This window comes from Urtica dioica, chromosome 7 (genome assembly GCF_054948205.1).
Source record: "Urtica dioica subsp. dioica isolate 48M chromosome 7, U.dioica_male_clone48M_v1_H2, whole genome shotgun sequence".
NCBI classification, from domain to species: Eukaryota; Viridiplantae; Streptophyta; class Magnoliopsida; order Rosales; family Urticaceae; genus Urtica; species Urtica dioica.
This window is the reverse complement of record NC_142762.1, coordinates 46,993,140-47,017,039: the sequence shown is the minus strand read 5'-3', so window position 1 is coordinate 47,017,039 and position 23,900 is coordinate 46,993,140. Positions and strand designations below refer to the sequence as shown.

The window sequence follows — 23,900 nt, the reverse complement described above, 5'->3', positions numbered from 1 at the left end:
ACGCCATAACCAAGATGTTGTACGAAATTGAAGATAAAAAAATTTAAGAGTGTAAACAACAAAGTACAAAAAATATTTCGAGCTACTATTCTTACAGTATATAGTACAAAAAATCCCTACTAGAATCAATTTTTACAACTTATATCGCAACAACTTTTATCACGAAATCCAAATTTCGACCGGTTAGAAATTTAGATCCTAATTTTGTTGAAATAATGTCATGAAATGAAAGAAAAAATATATTATGAACGTGTGTAACAACTAAAAATGAAATTTCGGCAATATTTAGGACATAAGACTTGTGTCACATAATATACATATGATTCAACAAAATAAAAAAACACTTAATATTAAGGGTCCACTAGGAAAATAACCAACTTAAACATTTGATATTACTAAATAGTCAATATTTGATAAATCTTAGGTAAATAACCATTTCATGTATTTACATACGTAAATTTTAGATAAATAATCACTTGTATATATTATAACACGTAATTATTTATGGTTATTTATCTAAAATTTATCAAACGTTGACTATTTAACAATGTCAAACGTCGACTCATCCTGACTATCGGACGGTATCGGCACAACCGTGTCCGACAGCGAACCTTTCCGAGTCAAAACGGCCGGAAAATTTCCGAGCCCTCAAGACGGTACTTCCGTGCTCACGGAACTCGGATTTCCGTCAGCCGAGGTTGAGCTTATCGGAAGGACGAGCTTCCAACCTCTGAACCAGGATCGTTCATGGCAGAGGAGATATGGGCCGTTGGATTTACATCAAACGGTCCAGTTTAAAAAAAAAAAAAAAAAACCTTTATCGGCACCATACTTCCGTCTGTTCTCTGCCAAGATCCGTCACCTGTTCGGAAGGAACAATTCCGTCTACCAGCTCACGGAAAGCGGTACTCCCACGAGGTGCAATGGAGGCACGGAATTCCGTCTTTCCGTGTTTCTCCCGTCCGAATGCGCATGATGAACGTCGACTATATATATATATATATATATTTTTTTTTTGTAATATTAATGTCAAATAAAGCCACGTTTTCTTTTCACGTGTAGTACTAGACTAAAAGCACTAGCACTGTCCAATCTTTTTATTCTATTTATTTTTTAATATAGCACTTCTAATCTTCTTATTATTCTTATTTATTTAGGCGGAGAAATATAGAGTGCAACGAACGAGTCCCAACTCCCAAAACATGAACGCTCTCGGGCTAATTAAAAGTTAAAACACGAGTAATGAACAACAAACAATAACTACGATAATAATATAAAAAAAACTATTTACATAATTTTTTTGCCCCATAAATACATAGGTATGCCTGTTTACTACACATACTTACGAAAACCAATAATTTGCCATTAAAAAAAAACAAAAAACAAAAAAAAAACAAAACAAAACAAAAGGGATTATAGTTAGGACTTTTTTTTGCTAATTCTGATTAATTAGCAACTCTTTCTTGGTTTCCCTTTTCTCCTGCTTAATCTTCTTCCTCTAATTTGCTCCAACTCTTTCACAGCCTTTGACGATTCTTCTTCTATCTCTTCTCGCTTTTGTCCCTTTTCTTCTTCTTCTTCTACTTCTTTTATGGTTTTCCCTTTCTCCACTTGACTAATCTGAGCAACGACGATATCTCCGACAAACGAATCAACTTTCATAATCTTTCTAGGCCTACCTCGCTTCCTCGGGGTCTGGGCTTGAGCTTCCTCTTCTTGTTGTCGTTTTTGAGATTCGCCGATATTTTGTGTCGTTGATGATGAAGATTCTGCTATCGCTACTGAAAGCTCCTTCGTCTTCTGTGGTTTCTTTCCCATAATATTTATATCTTGATTTTTATTCCCCGCTCGTAGAACAAAGGCAATAATAATAACGATAATACCCGATATATGGATCAATATATTTTTTTTACAGCACGAAATCTTTGACTAGTAGCCACATGTGTACATCTTCTTCTTAATAAAACTTGACCAATACAGAAAACCCCAAATAATAAGAATAAAAGAAATATTTAATTATAATATATTTAATTGTTGAAGACAGACAAGTGGGAGTGATGATAATAGGTTTGACCGCGGTTTACGCTTCTCAGGCTTCGCCTTTGGGTTTGGGTTTCGTATGAACTTGGGATTTCTGAAAAAGGAAATAAATTACGCAATAATATGTGAAGAGTGAAGACCTTAAGAAAAAAAAATGTGAAAACTGTTTAAGTGTGACTCGGTTTTATTTAATATTTACTCTGAGTACGAAAAATAAATAAATTATAATAATATATAAGACAGTGTAACAAAATAGTCAAAATAAAATTATAAAATTTGTTTTTAATCTACGTTTCGTAACTTTTATGAAAATAAACAACAGGTTTATGTGTCAATAATTAAGGTCTGATTTGACCTTATTTATTAATAAATTCGTCATTTTCTCTCTCTTACTTTTTTCTACACTTTTTTTTTTTTACATAAAAACTTCAAAAAACCATATCTATCTCATATGAACTTGAAATTGAGTGATTCCAAATCACACGGATTCGTGACGCCGAGATCTTCAAAAATAGATCCATTGTGTTTGATGAAAAATCATGTTTAATACCATAGATGTAGAAAAATCACGTTACTATCTTAAATATGGAAATAACTGAATTTTTTTGAAATTATCAAAAAAATAAATGGAAACTTAAATATGATGCATTAAACATAATTTTTCATCAAACACAATGGGTCTATTTTTGAAGATCTCGACGTCGCGAATTTGTAGGATCTGAAATCACTCAATTTCGAATTCGTGTGAGAAAAATACGAATTTTTGAAGTTTTGATGCAAAAAAAATTATTTGAAAAAAATATATGAGATAGAAAGTGACGAATTTGTTAATAAACAAGGGCAAATCAGACCTTAATTATTGCCACATAAACCATTTGATTATATCCCTAAAAATTATCAAATATAGGTTAGATCCAAAATCACATGTTTAAAGTAGCCTAATTAGTTACAAATCTCTAATATATATGATTTTTTTTAAGAAATAAAAATTGTTTCTTTTATAAAGATTTTTGAAAAGTTGAATATTTTTAAATTTTGAAGTTTTAAGTGACTTAATTCTTCTAATTTCTCTTACAACATATAAATATATCTTTAATTTTACTAGTTTTACTCAAGGTTCGACATCCCGGGGGTTCCGGTTGGGTTCCGGCCGGGATCCCTTGAACCGGAGGGGACCGGGACGAGAGTTGCAAAAACCGGTCCCGTGAACCAAATCCGGTCGAATCCCGGTCGGACTGGACCGGATCCCCTGGACCGGGTCCCGTTTTTTGTTTAAAAGAGTTGGTCCTCATTCCGGGAAACCCTACTATCCCGAGGAAGAAATTTTCGCAAAACCTCCCGACCGGATCCCGTTGCTTCTCGTCGTCGTTTGGCCAAATCCCGGCCAAATCCCGCGAATCCCTTCACTTCCGGTCTGCGTCCCGCCGGATTCCGCCCAGTCGCCGCCGATTTTGTCCAAATCCCGGGGAACCCGAGAGGTATCATCCGAGCTTTTTATTTTTTAGGTTTTTTTTTCAATTTTTTCTTATGAATTGATGATTATTGTGATGATATTGTTGACTTTTAATTAATTTCGAGATTAGTTGATTATTGTCATGATGAAGTTGAATTAAAATGTTGATTACATATAATTTGATGATTATTGGTATGGTTATGTTGATTTTGGTGATATGAATTGATGATTATTGTGATGATATTGTAGAATTTTAATTAATTTCGAGATTATTTGATTATTGTAATGATGATGGTCTTGAAATGTTGAATTAATCTTCATTAGATTACGAATTGATGATTCTTGTTATGATTAAGTTGAATTACTTGAAGTGTTGATTAAAATGAATTTGATAATTGTTGTGATGGTTATATTGAATTGGAATTAATTTGATGATTGTTATGGTGATTTGTGAATACGTGGAATTGAAATGATTATGATTATGAAGTATGGCGTCCGACCCGGCATACAAGTATTGCGAGCCCGTCGAAGGACGACCGAATGCAAGCAAATGCAAATTTTGCGGGTACATCATTAGCGGTGGTGGAATCACTCGTGTGAAAAATCACTTGGCGAACATAGAGAAGACAAAAAGTGTGAAGACGTGCGACCAGGTTCCTCATGAAGTACATGAGGAAATGCAGAAGTTACTCTACGTACGCTCTCAAAAGAAGAAGGAACGTGAGAGTTTGTGTGAGTCGATGCGAGCAGACCTTCACAAAAGTCTAGGGGACTCTGACGAAGAAATAGACGAAGGTCCCGGTGAATCTTCGGGGTCATCTGATCCAAGAAGATCGCACTCCGGGATCAAGAGGTTGGCCGAAGCTGTCGATCGATTCTTCATTCACGAGTGACGAGACACTCAAGACACTCCACGTCGCAGATCTAGGCGACGCAGATTTCAATCCCCGAGACACTCCACTTATAATTAGTGTGTTTTATCGTACGTGTTGTAATAATTTTATACTCTACTTATGGTATTTTTTGTTTAAGAACTCAGTTTATGTTTGGTATGAACCTTTGTTTGAAGTATGAAGTATGAAAACTATTTTTATTATTGTAAAATATTTGTCTGAATCCCCCTCGGGTTCCTACATTTTTTGCCGGGTTCCTCTCCGGTAAACGGGTTCTTACCGGTATCGGTTTCCTTTTTTTTTTTCCTGAATCCCCCTCGGGTTCCTCTTCGGCAAGCGGTATCCCTCTAAAATTGGGGTCCCGGTACGGTAACGGTAACGGTACGGCGAACCTTTTACTAAACACTAATATGCTTTGCTTTTTTTTTTTCAAAATAATTTATTTGTAATATTTCATAAATTATATAATTTAAGTTTATATTCTTTTATCAATATAAACCATCTAAATAAATTATTTTACCTCCTCAAATAGAATTCTAATTTAGTAACCGTACAATTACTGTAAATCATCTGACACATTTGTTTATTTATTTATTTATTTTTTATAAAAGAACAATGCCAACTTCATTGTCGAAATCGAAGAATACACAAGATTGAGTTAGCTTAAATTGCTTATGATGGTCATTCTACTTCGCACTTAAACAAAGTTTTAAGTAACCCCCTGAGATTATATAGACAACTGGATATCAACGTTTGTAGCTTTGGTAATCCTTCTAGGTCTTTTTTGGACGTCATTTTATTGAAGGAAATGGATTACGTTTATATGACTCACCTCTAATCATACATTCATAGTGGTCATATAGACTCGTAGTAAAACTAGAATTACTATTTACTACGTTCGACCAGGTACTTTTTTTTTATAAGTAGTAGCTGAGGAGGTATGACAGAGCACTAGAAAATCCAATTATTGTACCTCTAAAGAAATTATAGCTTTATATATGAAAAGCAAGAGCGGATTTAAAATAAAATTTACAAGTTGGCACAATGGCGTAGCACGTGCGTGAATATTATATAAGCTAGAGCTATCCTATACTATACTAGACACAGACACTAGCATGAAATATAAAAAACTTGTCAAAAAGGAATTTGTATGTAAAAAGGAGTTTTGACGTTCGATGAGTATGCATATTTCTGATCATTTAGATTATATATAAATAATTTTATTAAAAATAATAAAATAAAAGTAATTCAGTCAAACATTGATTTGGACCATAATAGATACATTAGATCCATAGCAGGAAAATCATATACAACAGACGAAATTACATCTAATTCCAACTTTTTAAGTTTAGTTTCAGAAATATCGTATTATTCAATTTAATTTTGAGATGCCGTACATTTCATGTTTTACCCTTGTATTTTTATTACAGTTCTTATAAAAAAATATAAATTTTGACACCTTTTTAAACACTTTTTATTTATATTTTACCTTTTTAAATATCTAATTACTTTTTATTTATATATTTTTTAAAATTAATTCCATTATTGAAACTTACAGAGTTCAATTCTTCAAATGATTATTTAATTTTTGTAAAAGTTATATTTATTGTATTTCTTAAAAGATTGAAAACTTAGTGCTTATGAGCAGGGTGTCAAAATGTATACAAATTTCAATAAATATAAAAAGGGAAATCGCAAGAATATCAGAAAAATAAATTTTTTTAAATTTGAAAATTAATCGTTTTTTAGTTCCGATCTTCAAAGCCGAAATTCCTGTCATTTTTTCCGTTGAAGATTTCTCTCAATGGTTTTTAAGAAAATTATGTAACTACCTTAAAATGAGCATGTTTTTTTAGTCAAAGGCAAAAGAATGAAGTTAAGCCATTTTCATATAGAAAAGTGATGTAGTTTTAGAATTAGAATGAGAATTGAGATAGTATAAGAAATAGTTTTGAAAACGAGGTAACTCACATATTAGCCCATATTGTGACCTCTAAATGCCCAAGGAGCAAAAAAATTAAGCCCAACCCAATTTTATATATTTACGGGCTTTAAAATGTAATTCTGCCAATTAACCCATGGTGTCTGGTTTCCCAATAACATTTTTACGTCACGCGATTATTCACAGCCGACTTATTATTGGTTTTTCATGATACACCGTATTGGTATTTTGAACAAAGCGTTTGTCAATAATACATACCGAATTATAAATAATAACCAATTTAAAAAAATATAAATTATAATTATTAATTAATAATTGACGCCCATCACTTTCAGGGACACAAGTCTCGTGATCGTGAATGCAAATTATTTTCCTTCTTCAATTGGATAAGATCATATAAATTCCAAGCAAAGCCCATTTCTTTCTTCATTCTATATTATATATACTAGTCATCCTTTAAAAAAATAATAAATAAATCATTATCGATCCCTTTTGCTATTTAATCTCTCAGGTCACCCCAACCTCTATTTAAAAAAAAAACATTTATATGGTTAAGAGGTTGAGAAAAAATATATACATATTCTGGTTTATAATTAAAGCCCAGACCCCGAAAGCTTGAAAGTGATAAGAGAGCTCACTTGCTCCAAGGATTTCAATTTTGGGCATTGAAAAAGAAAAAAAAAATGGTCACAAAACATTTCGTGTTTGTGGATGGAAGATCTCATTGCTATTGAATTTCGTGTTTTGTATCTTAGTGCTATTTATAATTATACATCTCTAATATTTGCGGTACCAAAAATTAGTGTGTTGATTTATATGTTTTTTTTTATATAAATAGCTGTTCTGATAGTTTTGGAATTTTCCGTGACGTGGCTTTATTTTGGCTGTTTCGTAGAGACGTCTGTACCGTTAATTATTTATTTTTTCTTTTAGAATTTTTTTATTGTGAGATATTTTCAAGAGAGTTATAAATTCGTTTTTCTATTTTGGGAGGGTTTTTGTTTGCGATCTCAGACAAAAATGAGGTTTGGATATCCGATTTCGTTCGTCGATTGAGCTTCAGAATTGCGATGAGGCTGGTTTGTATTTTTTTTTCCTTCTTCGCAGAAATTCGGTTTTCATAGTTTATATTTTTCGCTATGATAAATTCATATGTAATTGCTTTGATCGTTTGGTCTTTGAGACGGAATTTGGGGAAACTTCGAAGTTGAATTTTTTTTCAGGTTCATTTCGGATCATCAGATTTTTATTTTTATTTTTATTTTTTATCTTTCACTTGGAGTTGATTTTCAACTCAACACTCTGCAAATACTTTCTTGTATGACTTTGATTTATGTTCACTTCAGTTCGTTATTCCGTTTCGTATTTTGGTAAAAGAAAATCTTCTCCTCGAGACTAGGGCTTGATTACTAATTCTGTTATGTTATTGTTTCATCTACATGTTTATCAATTCGAAATCACACGTTCAAACGGCTGATCTCTCGTTCAATGTTTATGGTTGATTTGAAGCAGGTTTTTCCGTACCAATTCGAGTTCAATCATCAAGTTTCTTCAAGGTTTTATCATCTAGCTGATATCAAGGAGATTTCAGCGAGGAATTGAGCTTTCCTTAAAAAAAAAAATCCATGGAAGGTCCCTGTGAAACTCACTGCAACGGCCAAGTCGCCGATAATGGCCACCAGGTCATCAGATACTCTCCAACATACCAGCCCTGTGCTAAACTATCACCGCCATGGTTTGAGCTGAGGGTTTTCTACGTGAGGGTGAGTAATTTCAAGGTCGACGATTCGACCCCCGAGTTCCTAACTCTCAACCACGTCCCCTTAAGCCCCGACACCATTTTGGAGCTCAACGGATCTCGAACGAGCATTTACTCCGACGGTGTCTCGTCGCTCCTCAGGAGGGACCGAGCGGACAAGAAATCGGAGGAAGCCACGTTCGTGGGGACGGACAGCATAAGGTTAACGGGGAGCTTGAAATTCCAGGTGTTCGACAAGGAAGATCTCATCCTCTCGGGGGTCCTCGAGATGTCCAACACCAACGGTTTCACCGCGGATATGAAGAACAGCGCAAAGAGGTGGAGCATGAACTGCGAGTCGGAGATCACGCCGGCCGCCGGGTTCTTGAAGGGAAAGCAGCTCAACGGCGCCGCCGCCGAATCGCCGGCCCCGACGATCGAGGTCTATCTCGCCGGTTGCTTCTCTGGGACGCCGCTCATTCTGACCAAAACCCTGCAGCTCTGTCTCCGCAAGAAGCATATCAGGAAGGGAATGTTGGACGCGATTCCCGAGAACGACACGGGCGAGGCCCAAAAAGACGCGTCTCCGGAGCACGATTTGCAGGTAAACATTGTCCCTAAGAGAAACTCATACTTGATTAGTGATCATCATCTTGTTATTGCGTTTGTTTGTTACGGGTCTATTGATGTTTGAGTTAATTCATGGATAACCCATTTTGTTGAGCTGCCTCGCTGCTTCCTATCTATGAACATGTTTCATGCTGCAAAAAGTTCCATAATTTACTAAGTTTGTCTTGGTCGAGGATTCCCAAAAAGAATCTTATCCTAAGTGTGTTATGGAGAGCAGAGAGAGTATGGGCAGGCACGGTTCTCAAGTCATGGGATTGTACTCATTTGCCTTTTTTTTTTTGGTCTGATTCCGAGTTGTGTTCTTTTCAACAGCCTTTTTGTTTCGCCAGGGACAAACTTGGCGTGGGCTCACCGATGTCATGTGGGCCCATATTCTACATCTCCTTTTCATGACATTAATATTTCTGGGACTCAAATAATTGCCTCTCTGGTTTCATAACACTTCAGCAACTCTTTGTCAGCTTGTCAAAAAAAAAAAAAAAAAAAAATTGCCAGCTTGTGGCAATCTTGATTTTTCTCATACTAACTCTCTCCTTTTAACTCGTCTAACTTTGTTAACCAAACAAAAAATAATGGTGTTTATTGTGGACTGTCTGCCTAGTCTCTTTGACTTGCTGATAGAAAAATTTCGAAGCGGAGCTGATAAACACAGGCTCGTCCCATATTGGTGCCTTTGTGTGTAGGCTTTTAATTTAGGACTCCTTAATATCAGAAGTTTAAAACTGAGGCATAGAAATCGAGATAATTTCTTGGTATCAAATTACTATTTATAAAGTTGGTTGCCGATATATCTACATTTCTTTCAGTTAAACTCTTTGCATAAATTATTACTGCAAAGGTTTAAAAAGCAAATTTAGGTTGGGTGAGTTGGGAGGTTCCAAAATCAGTAAAACGAGATCTTTCCATGGCGTCTTTTGCCACTAAGCATAATAAGCTAGTTCTTCTTTTCCTCTGTTAACAATGTTCTCATCTCGAGCTTGATCCACTATTTAGTTTAAAACGACTCGAACAGTTTGATTCTATATTTTCGTTTCTTTTCTTTTCCATTTGGGTTTCATTCTTCTAGGTGGAAATTGCCGTTCCTAACTAGGACTATATATCCTTTCTTTTTTGCAGCTTGTGGAATACAGAAACTACAAACCGGAGAACGAGGAGGAATACAGTAACATGTATTGGAGGAGAACTGAATACATGGACGGCGAAGATGGCGAGCTCTCGTGGTTTAACGCCGGAGTGAGGGTCGGAGTTGGGATCGGACTCGGAATCTGTCTCGGAATCGGCATAGGCGTTGGTTTGATGGTCAGAACCTATCAAACAACCACTCGAAACTTCAAAAGAAGGCTTCTGTGAGATCTTTCATTGCCACTCGGGATTATCTACAATGCAGCTAACTTCGTCTTAACAGGACCGATGACAAGTGCAGATTTTGACTTTGTGTAGCTCACTATCTGAATTTTTTTTGTTTGAAGAATGTAATTTGGTTTTAGTTCTGCGATGCGACGTGCTTGTTTAGAAGAAGAAGAAGAAGAAAAAAGGGTGTGACATATACGAATGAGTGGGGGAATAATTCCAGTCTGTTCTGTTCTTTCTTGGGATCATAATAACTAATCTCTGTATAAGTTGTATTGTCATGTAAATAAAATCCCTTCTTTTTGGAGAGTGTGTGAAGTTCTTGGATTAATTCTTTTATTTATTCCGTTGGTTCCATTAGCTGAGATAAATAGATACATACTAGTAAAGCTTAAAGTTTTCTTTGGTATCTAATTGTTATTTGGTACATATAAGTAAAGCTTAAAAGTTTTCATAAAACTCGGAGCCAATCTGGTTTATATAGGTGTTACATTCAACATTGTCTGAGGTGATGATAATAAAAAGGTTTATCATCTGAAACCAAAGGCTCTCTCTCTCTCTCTCTCTCTCTCTCTCTCTCTCTCTCTCTCTCTCTCTCTCTCTCTCTTTCAATGCTCTCAGCTTGCAGGTTCCGGAGCCACCTCAGCAACAGAAGAGCCATTATTGAGCTTTCCGTTGGAAGAACCCCAAAGCGCGGCTGATTTCAAGTCGTCTTGAATCATCAGCCTCGAAAACTCATCGTGATCGTAAGCCAACGCCGTTTTTCCACCGAATTCGGTCGGAAGATTCTCCTCGTCGAAGTACTGCTTCATCAGCTCAACGCTCTCTTTGTTTTTCGGGTACACGAACTTCACTTTGTGGAAGGTCTTGGTGTCCAAGAAATACTTCACAATCTACAATCAAAGGCCGGTCTCTGTCCATGAAATCTTGTATGCTAAATGAAGCAGAAAAATAAAAACAAAAAAAACCAGAAAATTGAAAACCTTCCAAAAGGCTTGGAAAACGCGAGGAGGGTTGTAGAGAAAAGCGAGAGAGAGCCTCTCGGGATAGTGGTTCTGCAGAATGTTGACCGTTTCACGGGCGGTTTTGATGGAGACGCTGGTGGTCAAAGTCAACCCAGTGAAGTCGATCAACCACACCATTTGTTCTTGACCTTCCGGAAGATTCAGCACCGCGTTCTCCAACAGGTACACCAAATGCCGTATCTGATTCTCCGAGTCTGTAGTGTTCTGCAATTTTTTTTTTAATTCCTTTATTTTGTCAAGTCTCCTAAATCAATGAAACAGTAATAAATTGCTACAATGCAGAGATATTTATTCAAGTTCAAAAGACACATACCTGATACGCTGGTCTCATAATAATTACGCTCCTGCCACTTCGGTCATGAAAATTTGCTCGGAAAATCTTTCCCGTCTCACCTTCAGCCGCAACTTGATCCTAATAATAACCCCGGAAAAACATATATATAAAAAAATGACAAACCGGCCAGCGAAAATCTAATATAAATATATAAATATAGATTACCCATCGGATCTCCTCCGGCTTGAAACTGGATCGCCATTTGAGCGTGTCTTCGAGCATTTTCTTCGATTTGTCGAGGTTCCAATTCCGAGCTTCCAAGTATCTTTTAAAGCACTCGTTGGTACAGTACAGAGAATTTCGTCCGGTCAGAGGTCCAATCGCAGCTTTGAGCTCATTGATCTGAATATGAGACACAAATGAAACCATATCAGAAAGATGTCACTTTGGCCTTTAAATTAGACTACAACGAATTACGAAAAAAAAAGCATTGCCTTAATCTGTTTCTTTGTTGAATCATCTTCTTGATCTTGATGAGGATTATTTCGGCGACGGAAAACACTGGTCATCCTGGGAATCGCAGCTCACCTGAAAAGTAATATTTTAAAAAATAAAAACCAGAGATGTCAAACTAATTATTTCCATCCAATAATCTGATATGCTTTTGGTCTGTGCATATTCAGAGCTGTCATGACACTAATCGCCAAAAACGATATTACAATCTCTAAACATGTAAAAAGAAAAATTATACCAAAAGTAAAAAAAAGTCATGCAGATCCTATTTTATACAAATCGCAAATTGCACAACTAGAATTGGCTCAACTAACTTCGTGAAACAAAGGAAAAAAAAGGAAGTCAACTTCATGAACATAAATTTTCAAGTATTTGCTCTTAATGACCCAAAAATAATGGGTAATGATCACCGATATCTTACACTTTTAGGATGATAAAGGGAAACGAAGAAGAGTATTCGAGCAATAATTTAAGACAAAGTTAAAAAGTAGTATATGGGTCCCTGAGATCCAAAAAATAAAATAAAATAAAAATCTACAGTGGAGTTATGAACGAGTGTAGAAATCGAATATATTAGTCAAACCTTTCTCTCCTTGGGCAGGCAAAGGAAGCAAAGTAGAGATTTACAGATACAAATGGAATTAAGAACACTAGAGAAATAAGAAAGTAGAAGGAAAAGAAACGTACCAAAGAGGGGAAATTGACTTTAACCCCCTCAATAAATGGAATTTAATTGTTAATCAGAGTCAAGAGAGTGTCAAAATATTCCACCACGTAATAGAAAATGTTGCTACTTATATTAATTGAAAAATAATGAAACAGAGAGAGAGTGGTAGGTTCGCTTAGGCAAAGCGGGGAGAGTTGAGACTTTGTGGTCGTGTGGAATCTTTTAATATTTTTTTATTATTAATAATTTGTAATTTTTAGTTATAAAGAAAGCTGTCGGCTATGGTGAACTGAAGGTACCGTACACCGTGTCAGGCCAAGTGCCCAACCACACACCTCACGTACACTTAAATTTTCAATAGATCACTATTCACTAATATCTTATACCATATGTATACATATTTTAATTTAATCAAAGCATATTGTGTTTGTATCCAAAAGAACATAAAAAATAGGTATCCAATCAATTTAGATCTCTACTAAAAAAAAAATATCGATTTAGATCTAAATTTGAGATGTTATCAAACGTTGTATGTATCAGTGAGACACGAGATACAGGGTTTGTGATTATATGTACACTGTAAAAATTCCGAAAGGACAACAAATTCAATTTCATTTATTGCTGAACATCAATACACATACTGATACAAATTCAATGGAGATTTAACTCTTTTGACCACATACATCATTTTTTTTTTGGCTTCTTGTTTGATTGGTTTTCAACAATGAATTGATTCGCCTGTATAAGCTACATTATAAACAAATTTATTCATGGCAGTAACTTATAAACTAAAGAGATTGAAAGTTAGAACATGGAATCAAATTTTTTTTTTTTTAATTGTTGTGAGTGTGAAATGATATTGTACTTTGCTGGCTATGAGATTTTTTTTTATCGGTAATTCAATTTCAATCACATCTGTCAGTATAAATCATTTTCAATCGGACATGCTTTCACAATGCACACATTTTCATTTTCTATTTTCTAATTTTTTGCAAAGTTTAATTATAACAAAAAGGCAACACATTTAATAAGCGGATCTGGGTTAGGTGAAGATATCAACATTCGTTCCACATCCCACTACATCGTCCATATTCCGCTTCTTTGTAAGCAATATTTCTTACAAAAAAAAAAAAAATCATTTGAAACTGCTATGCGTTAAGTGCATAGCTTTAGAAATGGAAGAAATAAGAAATAAGACAAAAACATAAAAAAATATATAAACCACAAGTGATGAATAAGAATCCAGGTGGAATCGGAACCACCTTATGGATCCACTTGCATCAGTCCCCAGAATAATTATATGCCAAAGCCAACAAGATTCTAAGGAAATCTTATTTAGGTAAGATCATGAAGGAGTCTTTTTTGCAACAATGTGTACTTAGGGCAACTCCAACCCATGCACCATATTTGGTGTTAATTCAACACAACTTTTGTGTTGATTTAGCACCAAATTTTTTTCCAACTCCAACCACAACACCAAATTTCACACTATAAATACTATTCACCATTATTATTTTATTAAAATAAAACAATCTCTTTATTAATAAATATTTCAATAAATAATTATAATGTTTATATGTTTTAATCAAGTGATTAAAGTTATTTATTACTTACCAATATTTAACAAAAACTAAGATAAATAAAAAAAAAGAGAAATAAAAATAACATTACTAAAATTTTTTATGTTTTAATTGAACTTTGTTTTAATATTTTTGTAATCAATTTATGAGTTTTTGTGTTTATTTATAAGATTAATATATATATATATATATATATATATATATATATATATATATATATATATATATAAGATTTGAGTTTAATTTGTTGAAAAAAAAACTTATACAGCGTATACAGTGGCACGGCATATATACCGTGCCACTGTACAAAACACTAAATTTGGTGTTACTTTTGACGTATGGTTGGAGCACAATCCACGGTATATATGGTGTTATACCGTGTGATTGGAGGTGCTCTTACGGTAACATTTCACTTTCGTTATTTATTCATTGTTATTTAAGGATTAAGGAGGCACAAGCTTTCTGGCGATGATAAGAAGAAGAAGGGGAAAAAAAAAAAGACTGCTGAGATCAAAACACAGAAGTTATAGACAAGACACAAGTTGGTTAGTTAATCTGCAAGGGTGAAAAACAGAAGAGAAATTAACTCAAATGGTCCCTGACCCTGCCACAGTTCGGTCGAATGAGTTATCACTGTCGAAGCCCAGATCGCGTCTCAGAGGCTATCGTTATCTTCGCCAAGAATTGTGAACATCATCGAGTAACTAACTTGATGAGATTTAGAGTCGACCTGTGACTTACATTAAGCAAAGCGATCGATCATACCTTATAGTTGATCCCAGAACCATGTAATTGATTTGAATGACAGTTGATCCCAGTACAGATTTTCTCAGCCGAACATCTTGAATAAAGACTACCAAACTGCAAACCTGTAATCCACTCTTAAATGGTTTAAGCATAATCAGTCCAGTCCAGTCCAATTCATGAACCGGTCCTGAAATGGCAGGGTTCGCTTCTTACTTTCGCCAGCGTGTCTAAATTGGACTGGAACAGTATCTGTTCATGTTAAATCAAAATAATCAACTGTTCGAATTATTACATGTGAACTTATGAAAGTTGATCTTTTGAGCTGTTTCATTTACTATTTTAGGACATCCAATAAAAACAAAGTAAAGTTCCAGATTTTCTAAAATGGTTCTGTCCAGCACAATTTTTCCAGACCGTTTGAATTGCCCTGATCCTAATTCTTTGGAAAAGTACTCTAAAACAGACAAATAAACACAAAAATCTCCTTCAAAGTTCTATAAGAGGCCCTTAATCTGGAAAGTTGGAAACACCTCTACACTTCATAATATTTGTTCTCAATTTTCATAAGTTCAATAATCACTAATTACACAATAACTCACAAGTCATACAGGTTGTCCCAAAAGTATCTCGGATAAATTTCAAAGGAAGAGTTACGGCACACCGATATCAATGAATCAAAATAATTGCAGTTCGTGAAATACTGGTTCAAAAGTCGGAAAAAAAAACGAAAAAACTAAGTCCCACATATGAAACCGCCTCTTTAGACGAAGTCTCGAATCAAACACAACATATTCATACACATGATAGAACTTGGTGACTTCATGCAGAGTATAAAGAAACGCGAATCTGAACATTGCAGTATGGAAGAGCAAAAATGACTTACGAGATGTACAACATTAAAATCCTTGAAAGTAGCACTCACTTATTTACATTGGAAATATCTCCTCCACTCTAACATATAGTGACAAAAAGCTTTAATAGTTAACCAACAGTTCTCAGATGCAACCTTGGAAGTACAAAAGTAGGCAGATGAACTAGTGACCAATTTACATGGGAAAGGAGTACAGAATTGCAGATACATCTGTGAATGTAAAGTCACTGGTAATTGGGAATTTCATTCTTTGAATACAATAAAGCAAAAAACTCATAACCAACTCCGTCATTTGTTTGAAACCAGAATCTCATGATAGAAATGAAAACTCAATTTATTCATTGTGTTTTAAAGTTATGGACACTTTGAGGGTAAAATAATGGAATTTAGAACCAAAATTCCTCACATTTGCAAATTTGATTGGAATTTCATTTTCCACCCATTTTTCCAAGGAAAATGAAATCCCCAATTTTAGTAACACAATATCAGCTGGTTATTTCACACCACATTCAAAGTTGAGGTTGTGGGTTCAATCCAAACAACACAAGAAAAAAGACAACATTTTTCACCTTCAGATTTTTCGGGTTCCAAACATACCTTTGACCAAGCAGGTAATTGCTTGAAAACTATTTCATTATAGTTTTTCCATATTAGCAATTGTTTATCCTAACCTGGTTAATCGCAATGAGAAACCTGCACACTTTTTTTTTTAACCCGTATGCTAAGAATAAGCTCAGTAGAATTGAAATCTAGTACCTTGATACTTAGCCGCCTAGCCAATCTAGTACCATCTACTCCCAAAAACACCGGAAAATATGATGATCACAAGTGCTCGAGTGCTTTATTACGAATAGGTTGATGTACCGAGTCTACCGACTGCGTAATTGCTGGAAAACCATTCGATTTTAGTTTCTCAGAATTAGCAATTTTTTATCCTAACCTGGCTATTCGCAACGAGAGACCTGCACAATTTTTTGTTAACCTATATGCTAAGCTCAGTGGAATTGAAATCTAGAACCTTGATACTTAGCCAACTAGCCAATTTATATCGTAAAAAACAATAAATTACCTTAAACATCCCATGCTCGTATTTTTGGCTTGGAGAGAGAGAGAGAGAGATAAAGAACACAAACAAACACACAGAGTGAGAGGAGAGCCGGGTAAAAAAAACTGCATAATTCACAGCCCCGTACCATCTCCTCCCAAAAACACCGGAAAATATTTTTTTTTTATTTAATTTTGACCTGCCATGCAAGCGCACCCGTCATGGCAAAGGTCGGATGATTAACAGAGCTACTATATGAATATACATTACTGTATATATTCTTCTTTCTCCTATATATAACTAATAATAAAACACGAACCGTGGATCAATTAGCCGAGATCTCGAAGTCCGTTTCCGCAAATCGAATCTTCTTTGCTATAAAAACGACTGTCAAACAACCATGTTTTCCAGAATAAAGAAAGAGGATATATACATCAAGGTTATGCGAAATCGAATAATCAAGACTCGATTATCATGGCTATATCGGTGATGTGCCTTTGAATCGCAGAATCGAAAATCTAGGGTTTCTTTTCACGTCCGCGTAAAAAGTTGCAATATTGACAAAGAACGACGTGAATTACTCGATTGAGACGCCAAGAAACACAGACAGCGATTGCAATTAGAAAAGAATAAATATTCGTGAACACCGAATCAGACCACAATTGCCAATAATTTACCTTCATAGATATGGTGTATGAATGGACGAAGAAGCGCTAATTCTGCGCCAAAAGAAAACTCTCGAATACGCATATCAAATCCTGCTCAAATACAAGTCCGTCAGATTTATATACTTTTGAAGTAGCTCATCATCTCACATGGACCGTCAGATTTATATACTTTTGAAGTAGCTCATCATCTCACATGGACCGTCAGATTTATATACTTTTGAAGTAGCTCGTCTCATATTGACCGTCAGATTTATATACTTTTTTTTGGAGTGTTTTTCGGTCAATATAGGTTTTGTTTATTCTTTTCTAAATTTTTGTTTAGCTAAATAGGAATGCTCAATTAAAAATAAATTATAGATAAGTTATACGGATAATATAATATATTTCAACTCATATCTATGCTTCACTAGAATTTTCTTAAAATATTAACCAAAAAGTTATAAAATAGCCACATGCTTAACTCTTCCTTTATAATTTGTGTTTTAAAAAGATTTGATTTTATAGTTTTTGTAGTTTATAATCTAGTTACAAATCATTTTTCGTATCACAAACTTATCTCTATATCCAATATTTTGTGACAAAATATAGGATTTCTTTACTTTTAATAAAAAAAATTATTTTTATAATTCCTTTCATCAGTTTTGGTTGTATAGTTTTTGTATTTTAAAAATCCTATAAACTTGTTTTAGAAGAACCTCATTTTTTTTTATCGCAAGCTTATCACTAAATCTTATATTTTGTGACAAATTTAATACTATATGTGAAATGGAATTAGTTGATTTTGATTAAAAGAAATATAAAATAGTACTATTAATGTCATAGTTCCATGATAAACTCCTTCATCCTCTAACGAAGATATATGGGTTTGAATCATCATGAGCAATACAAAAAAAATATTTGTAAGAGTCGTGTAAAACGTTATTTATTTTTCTAAATTAAAAAAAATGCTTCAAATGATTAGACTAAAATTTGTTTTTCTAATAAGTTTGTTTATCTTTAAATTTTCCACAAAGGCAATTAGTATCTTTGCCTTAAAAAGTGGTTTGATTGTTATTGAGCACCTAAGAAATTACGTCTCATGGATAGAAAGAATGACTACATAATAAGTGATGCGTTTCTTCATTGACAACCAAGTACCAACAACAACAAAAAAAAAAAATACCAAACCGGAAGGACAAATTTTCATCGTAAATATCAATCATATTATTTATAAATTAATTAACTTTTCACTAACTTCCTGTCCAAGAACCTGGAAAATTCATATACTATCTATCTGGCATAACATAATAAGAGAAAATACAGTGTGAAAGCGAAGGAGCATATGAAAGCTTGAAAGAGAAGGCATTTGAAATTTACCTCTGCCATTGCTTGGATTAGAATAAAAGTCAGCAAAAACATTCAGATATGTCAGGAAAAAAAAGGGATATAGGAGAGAAGAAAGCTAGAGGAGCTAACAAATTAAATTCACACAAAAATAAAAAAGATTACTTCATTTATTACTCAGGAATGGACTTCTCACCCCACCCAACTCTGACAGAATCACTCTAACAGCAAAAGAGAAAAATAAACACCCAAACAACATTTTGTCTTTCCATTGTGTCTCTCTTCATTCCATTTGTAAGAGAAAAACACAAACATATCGTAAAGATCTTCAATTTGTCTTCAAACAGTGAAGTTGTGTGATTCTTGCCAGGAATACGAGTTTGTGGTTTGAGAGTGAAAGTGACTTGGAAATGGCAAAGAGATCGGATTTTGCACAGAAGTTGTTGGATGATCTCAGGCTGAGAAAAGAGCGTTTGGCTTCTTCGTCTCAAAGCTCAAACCGCTCTAATCCGTCACCTATTACTGGTCAGTAATTTGCATGGCTAACCAAAATTAATATAAACTTCAATATCATATAGACACCAATTACTGGTCTCAGAGCATATATTATTTTCATTTGGCCTTTTGTTTATGTTCATGGATAACTTCAATGTCAAGCAACTCATAAAACTGGTTCATGAGACCATTATATATATATATTTTTTAATGCAAGCATGGAATGACTCTAAAATCATGTGTTAATCATATATAGACACATATTCATTATTATTATAACACTGATGAATCATGAAGCCATGATCAATCATCGTTGTTCGTCTTCGTTTTCTTATTTCATTTTCATGTGCTGTCTGTGACTATTCCCTTGAATCTTCTGCATAGTTAAATTTGGAGACAGAGATATTTAATATGTTGCGTGTAATGTTTTAATCGCGTACATGTAACGTCACATTCGGTTAGCAATAGTATTATGATCTAATTAATTATATATATAATAATATGTATGTACTTATTTTCGTCTTTTTTTATTTATTTACCGTGTGGTGAATTGTACAGACCCATATTCTTACGCAAGGCAAAACTACAGAGGTTCAAAAGACTCTAGAACGAACGATAGGGTAAGTAATCAGTAACAGCAAATAGTTATGGTTTTTATTTTTTATTATTTTAAAAACAGGATAATAATTATAAATAAAAATATGTTCAGATTGGTTCAAGAACTGGACTTGCTAGGAACAGTGGGTCAAACGGAATTGGAAGACTATCATCGCACTCAGAACACCACAACCACATTGTGCCGTACAACAATGGAAGATCTCAAGCCTCGCACCAAATCAGCGACCTCTCAACTGCGCTGGCTTTCGCGCTCGAAAACGCCGGGAAGATCAGCCGGACCGACTCTTCTCCGAGGAGCTCGATGTTCGAATTGCTGCAGCGAATCGGTACGAAGTCTATGGAGCCAGGTAAGAATGAGACAAGAAGCGTCCGATTCCCGGAATTTTCTCCGATCCAAATCGAGGAGATATCGAAGGGCGTTCAGAGGATGAACCGAATCCTCCGAGGCAACCTGGATAAGAAAGAATCGATCAAGATCGGAAAGGAATTGCTCAAAGGAGCAATCGATTTGGAAAATTCGTTGAAGATGCGAATCGCCGAGCCGCAGAGGAAGAATCGAAATCGGATCGAGATTATAGATGACGACGATCAGGATGACGGCAAAGTAGCCGAGGAATGGAATTTGGATCGCCGTAGATTTCCGTTTGACGAGAAAGATATCGGAAGAGCGAGTCTCAATCAGATTCCAATCTCTCAGAATTCGCAAGAAAAGGCGAGGATTCCGAACGTCATCGCGAAGCTCATGGGGCTCGAGAACCTTCCAGAAGGAGGAGCTTCGTTGTCTCCGCAAACCACGCGAGAAATCGTTGAGCATGTGAAAGTCAACGATTTTTTGGTCAACACTCCTTTCGCAGTCGCGAGAGAAAGAAATTCGCTTGTTAGTCATGTCAGAATCGAGGAAGATTTAAGACCAAAGAAGACTGTGGTGAAGAAAGATAAACATCAAGAGATTGTCAAGAAGAACTTGGAAGCTTCTTCGCACTTTTTGCCACAGAAGAGAGAGCCTGAGAAACAATCCTCAAGAAACCAAACCAGAAAGTCACTTAGCAACGATCATATGGAAATGAAAAGGCCGGTATTGTTAAAATTAGACGAGATCAGGAATCAGAGTAAAAAGCATAAAGCTAACGAAATGAACACGAAGATCTCGCCGGAAAAAAAGTCGAACAAGAAGATTGTAGGAAAAAGTGGAAACTCGACTCAAGTACATCCAAGCGTTGATCACAACAAATTTAAAGAGGTATTGGTCAGGGATAGATGTAATTCAGCTGAATCGAAGATCGCTAATCATCGGAGTTTTTCACCTCGAAAACTAGATCCGGAGCAAAGAAGACCGAGGGCTCGGCTTCCTGATGAGAAAGTTGTCCGAGCAGAGAAATCGAGAGCAACAAAAACGCAGAACAAGCGAAACGGTTCAGTATTAAATTGCGTGACAAGGTCAACAAGTCAACGGAGCTCTGTTCTCAGGGAAGTGAAACCAGCTAAAATCGAAAAACATATACGCGAAGACGAAGCCAAAGCCGATCGAATAGAAGAAGAAGCACATTTACAAGATCAATTGCTTATCAGAAAAGCTGAGGAAACATGTGCTCACATTACGACCCCTGAAGAAGATGAAACTCTAGCTCTCAGTGTTGACTTTGTAAGTTTCGTTTACTGTTGTTAGTTGAGCCACAAATTACAGCTAGGTCTAAGATATTTTTAATTAAATTTAGGTTTCTTTTTGTCGCGTAAATGCAGTGCCAAATCAAGATACTTGATGATCAGCTGAATCAAGAAGCGTTTTGTGGTGATCCAGAGCATGACGTTGATCTTGCAAATGAACTTGATGGTACGATATATATTTATGTTCCCGCCAATTTAACATTCAGTTTCCCTTTTTATTTCTATCGTTTTTTTTTTTTGTGCTCGAGCATTTGAACGACACAAATGCCAAATACATACCATACCGTACATACATATAGTAAACATGTCATTAATAACCTCTTAGTAGGTTTCTATACCCTTTTCATACTTTTATCTTAAGAAATCCTTCATAATTACATACAAATTTACACTAATAAGGGACATCTATTTAAAAAAGAACTTGGAATCTAAGGTATCCACCGTTCAAAAATATTGGGCAACCGTGTCGATTTCTCCATTATATGAAACTTTTACGTGTTTTTCATTATTATTATTTGTGTTCATGATTTTTCTCGCATTGTTTTTCTCCAACTTGATTGGTTGCATATTTGTCGTTTTCGGGATGTTGTTAGTCACTTTTGTACAACACTCGAGCTAAAAGACTTCTCTCCCAATTACGTGTTTCAGAAATCACAATTAACGGACCAGAAATCACAAAGCGCAAGGAAACAACATTAATCCACATCATAACGGCCACCACGAGCGAAGAAGAAGAAGAAGAAGAAGAAGAAGAAGAGACCAAAGCAAGAGAGCCAACTCTTATAAGTCTAACAGAAAGCGAAAACAGAGTGAAGCAAACCCTCACGAAAAGCCCTCTCTTCCTCAACACAGCCGAGGCGCTCTTCTCGCTCGATATTCCCATCACAACTCTTCATCAATCAACCATTTATATGAGCGACAACAACGATCGTCAACAAAGAAGCCTCGTGCTGGACTGTGGGTACGAGCTGATGAGACGAAAGGGACGGAGACACGAGTTGTCCGTACAACCCAATTATCACGCCATTGTTGGTGCGCCGATAAGGAGTTTCGAGGGGCTCGTGAGGGAATTGAGTCAGGATTTCGAGAGGTTGAGAGTGTATGGACGGCGAGGGAAAGACTTGCGCTGCAAGGATGAGTATAATTTGGCGGGAATATTGGAGAGTGACGTGTACGGGAGAGAAGCTGACGTGAATTGCATGTGGGACTTGGGTTGGAACGATCGCGTTTTCGCGTTTGCTGAGGTGGACGAGGTTGTGAGGGAGTTTGAGAAGTTCCTCCTCAATCGCCTTCTAGACGAAATAGCCGTTGATATTTTCTCTTCTTATGCATTATGAAATATGAATGAATGGGTTCATGAGGGTGGTTTTTTTTTTTAATATAGTGAAAAGGAAAATGGGAAAATTGATTTTGTTGGGTGTTTGTAGTACGAGAATTGAAAGGAAAAAAAAAATTGTAGTGAATTTGGATAATATTAAAAAAAAAAAAAACTAGATTATACACACGTACGTCAAAGTAGTACGTGTAATGCTTTATAAAAGTCCTACTTTGATAAAGAAAGTTATAGAAGCGTGTCATACTTGAATTTGGATATACTATGAAAGCTTTCAAGAGAATTAGTGGTAAGTAATCAATATTCATCTCCTCAAGAAAATAAAAGAGAACAACAGTCAGAATTTGAGGTTTCACTTTGATAATTGACTTCCAAGTAAAGCTGGTCATATGAAACCCGGGAAATGAGATCCCTTGATCCCGTCTCATATTTTACGGGAAATGGGACTCCCGAAACCGTAAAAAATGGTATCGGAAAATCTCGAAACCATTTTTTACGATACCGGGAATTCCCGATACCATATTTTGCGGTTCCGACATTCTCATATTTCCCATATTTATTTTTTTCATTTTATTTTAATCATGGATGCAATTTAAAATAAATAAAAATTCATATATTTTCAATTAAAAAAATACTATTTTAAAAATATGATACTAAATGGTGTTAAACGGAGATCTCAGTTCCGTCCCATTTCCCGGATGATGTTCTGGGACAAAAGTCCCGGTACCATATTTCAAAATACGTTTTTTTTTTCCATTTCTCATATGGTATCAATAATACGGAAAACGAGATCTCGCTTGATCTCATATGGCCACCTTTACTTCCAGGGTGTAATTATTGAGTACGTTAATATTAAAACAACATTGGCAAGCAATCTAGTGATTCACTACCTCGATGTGAAATAACCGGTTTTGGCGCTAATTGTGTTACAACTTACTATGAAATATATACATATAATTTTTTATTTTTATTTTTTTATTTTTATAAAAGAGCTATCCAAAGATGCACAATGACAATGTAAAGTGATACA

At 35.2% G+C, this 23,900-nt stretch overlaps 3 protein-coding genes across 8 annotated transcripts; 2 read left to right on the top strand and 1 right to left on the bottom strand.

Annotated features, from left to right (window-relative positions):
- The first annotated feature begins 7,237 nt into the window (after positions 1 to 7,237).
- LOC149392300 (Erythronate-4-phosphate dehydrogenase family protein) lies at positions 7,238 to 10,353 on the top strand. Of its 2 annotated transcripts, none has more exons than XM_089621429.1 (3): positions 7,238 to 7,407; positions 7,841 to 8,670; positions 9,813 to 10,353. In XM_089621429.1, the coding sequence occupies exons 2-3, from the start codon at positions 7,954 to 7,956 to the stop codon at positions 10,044 to 10,046; spliced, it is 951 nt and encodes a 316-aa protein (XP_089477555.1). In that variant the 5' UTR covers positions 7,238 to 7,407; positions 7,841 to 7,953; the 3' UTR covers positions 10,047 to 10,353. The 2 variants fall into 2 exon arrangements, with proteins under 2 accessions (XP_089477555.1, XP_089477556.1); XM_089621430.1 differs by having other exon boundaries at positions 7,838 to 8,670.
- LOC149392299 (Sec14p-like phosphatidylinositol transfer family protein) lies at positions 10,211 to 12,671 on the bottom strand. 5 transcript variants are annotated; one of them, XM_089621432.1, is made up of 6 exons: positions 12,546 to 12,671; positions 11,840 to 11,933; positions 11,571 to 11,747; positions 11,385 to 11,483; positions 11,030 to 11,275; positions 10,211 to 10,939 (listed from the first exon to the last, which is right to left on the bottom strand). In XM_089621432.1, exons 2-6 carry the CDS (start codon positions 11,912 to 11,914, stop codon positions 10,664 to 10,666), a joined length of 873 nt encoding a protein of 290 aa, XP_089477558.1. In that variant the 5' UTR covers positions 11,915 to 11,933; positions 12,546 to 12,671; the 3' UTR covers positions 10,211 to 10,663. The 5 variants fall into 5 exon arrangements, with proteins under 5 accessions (XP_089477558.1, XP_089477557.1, XP_089477561.1 ...); XM_089621431.1 differs by lacking the exon at positions 12,546 to 12,671 and adding an exon at positions 12,442 to 12,523; XM_089621435.1 differs by lacking the exon at positions 12,546 to 12,671 and adding an exon at positions 12,280 to 12,298.
- A 6,195-nt stretch (positions 12,672 to 18,866) lies between these two features.
- On the top strand, positions 18,867 to 22,933 carry LOC149392298 (uncharacterized). Its single transcript, XM_089620902.1, has 5 exons — positions 18,867 to 19,284; positions 19,813 to 19,874; positions 19,964 to 21,514; positions 21,613 to 21,703; positions 22,186 to 22,933. The coding sequence occupies exons 1-5, from the start codon at positions 19,170 to 19,172 to the stop codon at positions 22,872 to 22,874; spliced, it is 2,508 nt and encodes an 835-aa protein (XP_089477028.1). The 5' UTR covers positions 18,867 to 19,169; the 3' UTR covers positions 22,875 to 22,933.
- The last annotated feature ends 967 nt before the right edge of the window (positions 22,934 to 23,900 follow it).

Bases quoted from the DNA above. Each gene is read 5' to 3' on its own strand.
- LOC149392299 (XM_089621432.1), bottom strand. From the start codon at position 11,914: ATGACCAGTGTTTTCCGTCGCCGAAATAATCCTCATCAAGATCAAGAA. The intron at 11,748-11,839 runs GCAATGCTTTTT...TCTCATATTCAG, and splicing joins CAACAAAGAAACAGATTAAG to ATCAATGAGCTCAAAGCTGC. The intron at 11,484-11,570 runs GTAATCTATATT...GGTTATTATTAG, and splicing joins AGCCGGAGGAGATCCGATGG to GATCAAGTTGCGGCTGAAGG.
- LOC149392300 (XM_089621429.1), top strand. From the start codon at position 7,954: ATGGAAGGTCCCTGTGAAACTCACTGCAACGGCCAAGTCGCCGATAAT. The intron at 8,671-9,812 runs GTAAACATTGTC...TCTTTTTTGCAG, and splicing joins CTCCGGAGCACGATTTGCAG to CTTGTGGAATACAGAAACTA.
- LOC149392298 (XM_089620902.1), top strand. From the start codon at position 19,170: ATGGCAAAGAGATCGGATTTTGCACAGAAGTTGTTGGATGATCTCAGG. The intron at 19,285-19,812 runs GTCAGTAATTTG...TGAATTGTACAG, and splicing joins TAATCCGTCACCTATTACTG to ACCCATATTCTTACGCAAGG. The intron at 21,704-22,185 runs GTACGATATATA...TACGTGTTTCAG, and splicing joins TCTTGCAAATGAACTTGATG to AAATCACAATTAACGGACCA.